Source organism: Agrilus planipennis, unplaced genomic scaffold (assembly GCF_000699045.2).
Source record: "Agrilus planipennis isolate EAB-ADULT unplaced genomic scaffold, Apla_2.0 scaffold727, whole genome shotgun sequence".
NCBI classification, from domain to species: domain Eukaryota; kingdom Metazoa; phylum Arthropoda; class Insecta; order Coleoptera; family Buprestidae; genus Agrilus; species Agrilus planipennis.
In genome coordinates, this window is record NW_020439377.1 from 3,306 (window position 1) to 13,077 (window position 9,772).

The 9,772-nt window shown below is 33.5% G+C and overlaps 3 protein-coding genes across 4 annotated transcripts; all 3 read right to left on the reverse strand.

The window, feature by feature from the left end:
• Positions 1 to 119: 119 nt before the first annotated feature.
• LOC108743703 (vacuolar protein sorting-associated protein 13) lies at positions 120 to 6,094 on the reverse strand. Of its 2 annotated transcripts, XM_025978875.1 has the most exons (17): positions 5,992 to 6,094; positions 5,557 to 5,706; positions 5,171 to 5,449; positions 4,881 to 5,105; positions 4,613 to 4,828; positions 4,391 to 4,432; positions 4,030 to 4,233; positions 3,684 to 3,968; positions 3,468 to 3,616; positions 2,876 to 3,265; positions 2,484 to 2,818; positions 2,247 to 2,422; positions 1,949 to 2,190; positions 1,690 to 1,885; positions 1,220 to 1,629; positions 906 to 1,155; positions 120 to 744 (listed from the first exon to the last, which is right to left on the reverse strand). In XM_025978875.1, exons 1-17 carry the CDS (start codon positions 6,067 to 6,069, stop codon positions 541 to 543), a joined length of 3,831 nt encoding a protein of 1,276 aa, XP_025834660.1. In that variant the 5' UTR covers positions 6,070 to 6,094; the 3' UTR covers positions 120 to 540. The 2 variants fall into 2 exon arrangements, with proteins under 2 accessions (XP_025834660.1, XP_025834659.1); XM_025978874.1 differs by lacking the exons at positions 4,391 to 4,432; positions 5,171 to 5,449; positions 5,557 to 5,706; positions 5,992 to 6,094 and having other exon boundaries at positions 4,881 to 5,106.
• Positions 6,095 to 6,155: 61 nt separating this feature from the next.
• On the reverse strand, positions 6,156 to 7,594 carry LOC112905782 (vacuolar protein sorting-associated protein 13-like). The gene is made up of 6 exons (XM_025978876.1): positions 7,370 to 7,594; positions 7,222 to 7,308; positions 6,965 to 7,162; positions 6,566 to 6,783; positions 6,367 to 6,505; positions 6,156 to 6,309 (listed from the first exon to the last, which is right to left on the reverse strand). The coding sequence occupies exons 1-6, from the start codon at positions 7,467 to 7,469 to the stop codon at positions 6,173 to 6,175; spliced, it is 879 nt and encodes a 292-aa protein (XP_025834661.1). The 5' UTR covers positions 7,470 to 7,594; the 3' UTR covers positions 6,156 to 6,172.
• Positions 7,592 to 9,726, reverse strand: LOC112905783 (vacuolar protein sorting-associated protein 13-like). Its single transcript, XM_025978877.1, has 8 exons — positions 9,321 to 9,726; positions 8,922 to 9,139; positions 8,723 to 8,861; positions 8,546 to 8,665; positions 8,202 to 8,470; positions 7,960 to 8,152; positions 7,699 to 7,881; positions 7,592 to 7,596 (listed from the first exon to the last, which is right to left on the reverse strand). The coding sequence occupies exons 1-8, from the start codon at positions 9,643 to 9,645 to the stop codon at positions 7,592 to 7,594; spliced, it is 1,452 nt and encodes a 483-aa protein (XP_025834662.1). The 5' UTR covers positions 9,646 to 9,726.
• Between the last annotated feature and the right edge of the window lie 46 nt (positions 9,727 to 9,772).

Genomic DNA, 9,772 nt, shown 5'->3' on the forward strand with positions numbered 1-9,772 from the left:
CTTTCACTAAATTGATCATTATATTTACTTCAAAAACAAAACTTTTCAACAATAATAATTAATAAATAACAACGAAAACCAACTGAAAAGAAAACAATTATTATGATAATAATAGAAAATTACAATGCTATTTTGAAATTTAATCAGGTGAAAGTCAGATCACAATAAAGGTCCTTGCCTATACTTGTGTGATTAAATCGAGGGAGTAGCATATATATGAATAGTAAATTCACTGCGTTGTAGAACCGAAAAAAAATGTGCATTTACAATAATCCTGTAACTTGGAGTTTGAAAAAACACAAAAGTTTAATATTTTTAAAACTGAGCACTGGTAAAATTTTAATTATTTTAAATTTTTTACTTGTATATAACGTGTAAATAAAGTATTTAGAATATATATTAAAAGCTTAATAAAAGAAATATTTTAACTGGTAAATGTAAAGGAGTAAGTAGTGTTCTTTTCTATAAAGCATACATATAAAAAATTGTGCATTTATAAGCCAGCATTAAGAAAATAATATCTGAGCTTTGCTTCTACTATTAAGCCTTTTCCCGCATATACTCGATTTGTTTAACGATCTTTTCTTTTAAAGCATCGTTTTGCACATTAATTAACTTATTGGCTCCGTTAGAACCGAACATGCCAAACTTTTTCTTTTTCGCCTCAGGAATGGGAATCTGTACTCCCTTGGGATGCACGGTGGCAGACGACGGTATGTCGGACCATGCAAATGCCCATTCCGCCTAAAAACAAGTTTATTTTATCGCGAAAGACGCTATTTAAACAACCATTTGTTAGCTGTGCGTCTAGAAAGGAAATATATATAGGGAAACGAAACCAGGATTTTTAGGCGAATCAGGTTTATCAGTGACGTATACAAAGGAATAAGAAAATCTAGACCTACCTGCCATCCTCCAAATACTTCACTGTGAGAAGCAAGAGCGATTCTTTTATCTGTTAATAACAAAACTTGATTTTTTTCGATTGTAAAATGAGCCACGTAGACGTCTGTCGTAGAGTACTTTCCCTTTTCCAACTCCATCAGAATTTTATTTCCTTCGGCCTCCTGAATATTGTACGGCCGCACAAAACCGTCAGCTGGCAATGACCTTGAAGGTCGTATCCTGCAGATGTCTTCCTCTAAATCTGTCGCTCTAAAAATGAACATACGCGGATTAAAATAAAATAAATTGATAATGTTTTTGCTATATTAACAACCTTCTGACGGCTTCAAGAGAGCCACTGGCAAAGTCGATCACTCCAGCAGTGGGCCGTGTAATGAGACCGATGGCACCTTTTCCTAAACCCTTAAAGAAACCCTCGACGCCGTCGTGTTTCGCTCCGCTTATAGGTTTCGTAAATACTCCGGTCACCCCGTCATACACGCCCATAACGAGCCCCTTTCCCCCTCTGGCGAGTCCCTCTTGTACGCTGGCAGGTTTTTTAGTCATGGCGTCTCTTCTTCTTCGCTGATAATCTTTGTCAAAAGTGAGCGCTGCAATACCTTTACCCATGGCTCCTGTGATTCTCGAAACGGCACCTGCAGCACCACCTACCGTGTGACTAAATAAACTGCGGGCACCCAGTACCAGACCTTCGGCGAATTCGCCAGGTCCTTGGATTGCACCCTGTAAAAAAAATTATGCTTATGTATCTAATTAGTGTATTTGTTTCGTTTAAACACTGACTTGAATTGGTTCGTAAAAGAAGTCCTCGAAACCTTTCGTAATACCCAATACTAGGCCGTACGGATTTCCCAGGACATCTAGTCCAAGTACGAGTACGTAAAGTTGTTTTATGGCTTGATTCGAATAGTGAGAAGTAACTTCGGATATAAGTTGATTTTGAGATAAAAATGTGTAGTTTCTTTCGAAATACGCTAGTCTAAAACGAAATAAACGATTGATAAAAAGCAGTAAATTAATTAATATAATATATCGTATTTACTTGAAAATTACATCCTGCATATCCGTCAGAGTGACACCTAGTCCTTGCAAAAGAACGTTGACGACGTCCAGCTGCGATAATCCTTTATAGTTTCCCGATTGGAGTGAAAAACTTACATGAATCTTGAGAGGAGAAAAATGCAGTACGTCATAAAAACTCTTTTGTTCCTTTTGAGAAATGGTAACGACTAGAGATTTGAGGGGTTCTTTGGTTAATTTTATACTTTCCAAAAAATGCTTACGCTAAAAAGCATGTTATGATTACATCAATTTCTAATATGAACTTTTATTGTTCTTACTTCTTCCTCTTCATTTGCAACGTTCGTTTCGAGTAAATCTAACAAGGCGATGACGAAACCTATATCGACTTTCACGTGAAATTCTTGAATGAGAACTTTGAAGTATTTAAACTGAGTGATGTGACTGTATTTCATCACTCTTTGGACCACGCTCATTTCTATAAATGGCCTATGAACTGATTAAACAATAAACTATTAGATACCAGAAAATTATAAAAGTATTACTGAAAGCCTCACAATTGTCTCCCATGGTTCTTGGGGGAGGTACCGGTGCCAAGACTATCGGAAATATACAGTCAAAGAGCTGGTTGTCTATCTGCACTTTGTTTACTTTAGCGTGGAACTGTAGCTGATACGGGCTCGTTTTCATCTGAATCCACAATCCGTATTGAAATACTCGTCTCATCTTCCTTTGTTGCGGTTTTAACATCCTTAACGTGTCAAAGTCGACTTCGGTCTTTTCGTCGACCAATTCGCGTCCAAAATCCGGCGTGTCACACTTTTCTTTTGACAAATAACGCTGGTATGCGCGTTCCATTAAGTAGGAATCACGCACAGCCATTTCTATATACCTATAGACAAATTTTTTTAAAAATATGGGTTCGATATATTTAATTAATTGTATTTACCGATTCGATTTGAGTTTGGCATATTCCCAGATAATACCACTGTTGGCAATTGCAAGATACATCAATTCTTGGCGTGCTACATTGTTAACCAGTGACAGGCCGATACCGTGAATCGATACGTTGATTTCTGTGTCTGCGACTTCAAACTGCTTTGCCGATTGAACGTCTGCAGCTACATCTTCGTTAAGAGTAAATAGAATTACCCGTTGCATACCGTTTAAAAACGATACCCAGTATACTGTATAATTCGGCATCGGCGAGAATTCTTTCAGTCCGTCCGTTTGTAATTCGTCTTGCATTTCTTTCTTGTTACCAATGTCCCAAGCTAGGACACGACAACCGGGCGGATTCGACCACGTAAATAACACTGAATGTCCCGGATCTAGTTTTCTATACAAATAAAAAAAAAAACAAGAAATTATTTAAAAATTCATTGGGAATAGTTTTTAAGAAGTTAATGTTTGGCGAAAGAATTAAGTGCCACTAAAATTTGTCGAAATTCACATTTGGTGTTATATTTTATACTCGTTACGAGTTTCAATCAAGCAAAGGTAAACTCTATTTTATATAATACTTTTTTTAGAAACGATACCTGATTTGAACAGTTTCCTTTTCCCAGTAACTTATCGTTTTGTCGGTATGATTCAGAATCATTGGAGGAGGTAAGCCTTCGGCGTATGGGCTTAAGTTAATATATGTCGAACTTTCAGTTAGTTGAATATCAGCATGAATCCCTCCATACTATTAAATTATTCGGTATATGTTAAAGTAAATAAAGGTAAATGAGTATATCTACATAAGTACCAACCTTATTATCTAATTGAAGTAAAATATTATTTGTTTGAGTGATAAGGAAGGGTGGCGTAGTCTCTTCAGTGTTTACCACTCGTAATTTTAGCAGTTTATCGTCCTTTTCGCTTCTCGGCCAGAAGGGTACGCACGATTTTGCGGGAACTGTGAACCATCGGTCAGCAGGTCTATCGAATTCTCGACATTCTATGTCATACTTTGCGTTATTAACCATTACATAATAAGGCGTGAATGTTACTTGTTTTGTTAAACCGTTGTATGTAAGCGTATTGCGAACTCCGATCTACAAAAATTATGTACTATTGCTATTTAAGCAATACTTAACATTAAAATTAATAGATTACCATGTAAATGTGATTTTGTCCTTTGCAAACCACGTAACCTGAGGATCCAGCGACGTCTAGAGGGAACTTATCTGACCAATCGCCACTGTCCACTCGAATGCTAGCTTTTTTCTTCCCAAAAAAGTTTTTCGCATTAAAGGAAAACAGTATTGGTCCATCGTAGTTACTGGGATGTGTTATTACATTCATGTTATCTTCTGTCGTCTTTTAAAAAGAGTATAATTTAATACTTCATATTCACTTTATAATGTAAAAGATCGATTAATATTTTGAAATAACAAAAACTCAAACTACTTTTTGTGGTAGCAAAAATACGGTAAAAAAAAAGAAAGATCCAATTATTTATTATGATAAATAATACCTTGGAAGGACTTCCTTTTTCCGACTTCTCCTTTTTAGATTTCTGAAAAAGAACCAGAAAATTCAATGGTTCTTTATTTACGTATAAAAGCTCCTTCTTTGTTTAGCAATGTTAATAAGTTAATGTTAATCATTTTGTAAACTATTTTTTTAAATGTATTCTATTAAGACAAAAACATGCTTTTTAAAAAAGGCAGTAAATATTTTTTTTGTGCTAACTTACTCTGTAATCAAGAGTCAACCCGGTTTTGTTGTTCAGCCAAAACGGACAGTATAAGGACATGATCATGGAGCTTCCATCCTGTTTGCAGTGCATTCCAAGGTCCAAGTTGACCTTTACAATATTTTCGTAACTGGAGAACTGCCATACAGTAAACTCTGAAGGATTTTGTAACAATTCATTTTTACATGTCCATTCCTTTTCTAGGTAATCGGGAATCTGCAATAAAAAGTTTTTATTTGGTACTTTGTTGATTAAATACAACTACTACCTTAACACAAATACTGGACGTTCCGGGTTGCACGTTGGGTAATTGGGTGTATGCCCCTGGCTCAATAACGTATTCTTCAACCAATTTATCGATAATACAAACGACGTTAAAGGGCAGATAGTTTTTAAAAACGACAACAGGTTTTAAATAAACGTTGTAACAAACACTCGCCATCGTATAACGCGTCGACGTTTCGCTATACACTTGTTTCATTTTCCCGCTTACCTAAAATCAGTAAAATATTATAATTAATAATAGAATGAAAATGCTTTCTTTCTTAAGTTACTTACATATAATAGAAATGGCTCGGTGTGGTTCAGGTGATCCTTAGGTCGACACATTAATGTCTTTGAGATAGTCACGTTCGAATTCAAGTCGCGCCAGACAAAAGGTACCGAGGTCACAGAGTAGCTTTTAACCGAAAAAAACAGCTGACCCGTAGTAGTATACACTGCCTTGTATGGCAAATTTCGGGACTGTCCTGGTTGTATGTTGAAAATGAAAGCCAAATTATTACTTTTTTCTGTCATATAATAGATATCTACTGGAATAGTGAAATGATTGAAAATCTACAAAAACAAAATTACCACTTAGAAATTATAAAAATATGTTATATGTTACTTTATATATATGTATAATACGTATATGTATTAATCCACTTATAATATATACAGACCTTTAGTATGCTTCTTAATGTTAAGGAAAGGACCCCGTGTTCCATGGAAACTTCCGAAATTAGGCCTTTGTTCGTTTTTGGATCGAGTGGGAAGTATCTTTTGTCGGCTCTTTCAAAAGGTAATTTTAGTTCCTTTTCAAAAGTTTCAACCTATATACAAATGATAAATGACCATATTAACATTTAATAACAATGTTTGAAAGGGTATTAAATCAAATTGATATACAAAAAAGAGAATATATAAATACCAATCTACGTACTAAAAGTGTACAATTGAAAGCAAATAAAAAATGAAATTATACTGTCTGTATGTGTAGCAATTATGAAAGATATGAACAAAATTTACATTTGAAATTTCCAATTTTTAATTAATTCCGCATAAATAGAATTTATAGAGAAAGAATGAAATAAACAATTTAGACCACGGCATCATACCTTGACGAAGAGGAAGTTTTCTGGTGATTTTTGGCTGTCCAAGGAGAGCTGATACTGAATTTTTGACACCTCTTGCATGAACGACTTCAGCTCAAGAGGCACCTGAGTGNTCTTTACTTAAACCTGCAATTAACAAATTTAGAAAATAAAACAAAACAAGAAAAATGTGAATTTAAAAATATTAAATGCACATAATACCAATTCCAAGTTTCTCCATTTCCAAACGTAAATGGACTTTGGGTATTGAAAAGGCCGGTTTGTCTTTTTCAGGTTTGGGATTAAGTTTTAATTGTACTGAGGACATTATAGGTTGAAGTACTGTAAAATATGAAATGTCAAAACAAAATTGTTGCTTTAATTAGGTCTCTCTCATACTGTATTTATAATTTTCTGGTTGAAACCTGTTTGTGGCAGTTTCCCTAATCAGATTTTGAACAACTTCTTCAGGTGATAAATGAGAATAAGTAACACTATCGCAGTTCCAATAAACTGCTAAAGCATCCAACTGTACAGCCTAAAGTTAAAAAATTTTAATAATACCTAACTATTTCATTGAACATTTATTTTGGAATACCTTATAAATTTTTGTTACAATTTCTTCCACAACTGTGGGTTTCCAATTTTCATCTGTGGTGTCTATTGCTAAATTGTTTAAAGTTATTCCCATGGCAAAGGGATGTCCTGGATTTGTTATTTTATCTTCATAGCGAATGTGAATATTGGTTATTTTTACCTGCAGGTTTTTAATGATCTGAACAATAAGTTTTTCCAAAAAAGTATCATCAGTTTTCTCTAAAAAAATAAATAACATATTAAAAATAATATTACTATTTGCAAGATAAAAAGGCTTTTAAACTGTATATGATACTATTAGTCAAAGGTTATACATGCAGCTCTGATTTAATATTTACAAATATTTCTTAGAACCTAAGACCAGAAAAATAAAGTATAAATCAATAGTTCTAAAACATACCCATTTCTGCTTCTCTTTTTTTCCTTTCCTCAATTTGAGCCAATGCTGAATATTTAGTGTCTCTTAACTTCTTTTCATCTTTTATTGGGTCATACTTGATCTCTCTGTTTGGCACAAGTATCAAATATAGTCCATCAATACTTGCTTCTGTTGCTGAGCTATATAAATTTTTCCATGGAATTTTCAATGTCAAATTACCTGTAATACATATAAGAATATATAAATAGATAATTGTACCATCATAATCCTCAACTTACCTAGCCTGCCGTAGGCAATTTGTAATGGAAGATCCAATTCATCAACAGCACTTTGTTTTAAAATTAAATCTTTCAATTCTACATCCCCTACATAAAAACAATCTAATTAGTATCACTGTTATTTGCTATAAAGTACTGTTACCATTACCTCCCCAAATGCCAAGATTTAATTGTTTACTATCCAAATTTTCAATAAAGTCTCCCAAGATTCGATTCAAAATATCGGTTACTACAGACTCGAACACCATTTTTTCCAATTATTAAGCACTGAAAAAATGTTTTAAAAGAATTACAACACTTTATTTAAAATAACGATGACATCAGTTTGCAATGTAGGTTAGGTAATTTATCGAATCCGGAAATAACTGGATCACCCTACCGGAGATGATTATTTATATACATGGTTTAGAATATTATTTTTAAACAAAAAGAAAGCGTTATTACTAGCAAATTAATACAAAAAAAGGGGTTAAAACACACACACACAGATATATATTATACAAAAAATAATACGATTTATTTTAATTAACGAGATACTGAAAATTAAGTACATACTGACAGACTGAGATTGTACCGTTGAAATTGTTTTTGCATGATTTGAGCTCCACCAGCTGGAAGCTGGCCAAAAATTCAAAACGGTGTCCCACACATGGCGGCGGCCTTATTTTTCGAAAAATATAATTTGAAGACAAGCACAACAAGTGACTTAATGTAAAAAAAGATAACTAATATACGTACCTATGTCTGTTGTTTCATCGATCGTTTGTTGTGATCCTGTCCACCACCAATTACTAAGCCAGCCTTTGGGTTTTGCCTGTAACTTTTCCATTCTTTCCACTTGCAGTTCTACCTTCTGTCTTATTATTATGATGTTAGTCACATCGAGAAAGTCTTCACACTTTTGTAATGACTCTTTATCGTTTGCGTCCAACTAAAACAGTCGACTTAAACATTTAATAATTGAATGAGAAAAATAACACCTTTTCTTTGCACAATTTTTGTTTGTAGAGGTCAGCATATTCTCGACAAATTTCTCTGTGTTGTTTAATATGATCCCAATTCCAGTTATTTCTTTTTCTCCGGACTTCTCCTTCCAAAATGCAAGTGTAGGCAAAAAGCCACCACTCTTTGTAGTACCCTCTATATGATGGCACATGTGGTCTGTATTTTCTGTATGGTATTCCTTTGGACATCAAATCCATAGAATCGACAAGCTTTATTAAATTACTATATTGATCTTTACTTAAACCTGCAATTAACAAATTTAGAAAATAAAACAAAACAAGAAAAATGTGAATTTAAAAATATTAAATGCACATAATACCAATTCCAAGTTTCTCCATTTCCAAACGTAAATGGACTTTGGGTATTGAAAAGGCCGGTTTGTCTTTTTCAGGTTTGGGATTAAGTTTTAATTGTACTGAGGACATTATAGGTTGAAGTACTGTAAAATATGAAATGTCAAAACAAAATTGTTGCTTTAATTAGGTCTCTCTCATACTGTATTTATAATTTTCTGGTTGAAACCTGTTTGTGGCAGTTTCCCTAATCAGATTTTGAACAACTTCTTCAGGTGATAAATGAGAATAAGTAACACTATCGCAGTTCCAATAAACTGCTAAAGCATCCAACTGTACAGCCTAAAGTTAAAAAATTTTAATAATACCTAACTATTTCATTGAACATTTATTTTGGAATACCTTATAAATTTTTGTTACAATTTCTTCCACAACTGTGGGTTTCCAATTTTCATCTGTGGTGTCTATTGCTAAATTGTTTAAAGTTATTCCCATGGCAAAGGGATGTCCTGGATTTGTTATTTTATCTTCATAGCGAATGTGAATATTGGTTATTTTTACCTGCAGGTTTTTAATGATCTGAACAATAAGTTTTTCCAAAAAAGTATCATCAGTTTTCTCTAAAAAAATAAATAACATATTAAAAATAATATTACTATTTGCAAGATAAAAAGGCTTTTAAACTGTATATGATACTATTAGTCAAAGGTTATACATGCAGCTCTGATTTAATATTTACAAATATTTCTTAGAACCTAAGACCAGAAAAATAAAGTATAAATCAATAGTTCTAAAACATACCCATTTCTGCTTCTCTTTTTTTCCTTTCCTCAATTTGAGCCAATGCTGAATATTTAGTGTCTCTTAACTTCTTTTCATCTTTTATTGGGTCATACTTGATCTCTCTGTTTGGCACAAGTATCAAATATAGTCCATCAATACTTGCTTCTGTTGCTGAGCTATATAAATTTTTCCATGGAACGAAGACGTTTATTACCCCAATAAGGGTTTTCGCATCATAAATAATCCTAAGGGGTTTTAATTCAATTATGAGTCTTTGTCCGCATTTCTTATCTAATGGGTTGCTCTCAAAAATGATATCTAGTAACGATTCTTCCTCTTTCATTGGTGCGATAAGAACAGGGATATATTCCTCTTGCTTGACACCTTCAGCGGTAAGACTATCTACATTAACTCCAACCCTACAAAAGACACGATGTACATTCATTGTATTAAACATAATATATATTATA

Coding starts and splice junctions, on each gene's coding strand:
- LOC108743703 (XM_025978875.1), bottom strand. CDS start 6,069: ATGCAAGAGGTGTCAAAAATTCAGTATCAGCTCTCCTTGGACAGCCAA. Junction 5,707..5,991: donor AAAACTTCCTCTTCGTCAAG/GTATGATGCCGT, acceptor ATTTGTATATAG/GTTGAAACTTTTGAAAAGGA. Junction 745..905: donor AAGTATTTGGAGGATGGCAG/GTAGGTCTAGAT, acceptor ACTTGTTTTTAG/GCGGAATGGGCATTTGCATG.
- LOC112905782 (XM_025978876.1), bottom strand. CDS start 7,469: ATGGTGTTCGAGTCTGTAGTAACCGATATTTTGAATCGAATCTTGGGA. Junction 7,309..7,369: donor AAATCTTGGCATTTGGGGAG/GTAATGGTAACA, acceptor GTTTTTATGTAG/GGGATGTAGAATTGAAAGAT. Junction 6,310..6,366: donor ACCAGAAAATTATAAATACA/GTATGAGAGAGA, acceptor CATATTTTACAG/TACTTCAACCTATAATGTCC.
- LOC112905783 (XM_025978877.1), bottom strand. CDS start 9,645: ATGAAAGAGGAAGAATCGTTACTAGATATCATTTTTGAGAGCAACCCA. Junction 8,666..8,722: donor ACCAGAAAATTATAAATACA/GTATGAGAGAGA, acceptor CATATTTTACAG/TACTTCAACCTATAATGTCC. Junction 8,471..8,545: donor AATGGAGAAACTTGGAATTG/GTATTATGTGCA, acceptor TGTTAATTGCAG/GTTTAAGTAAAGATCAATAT.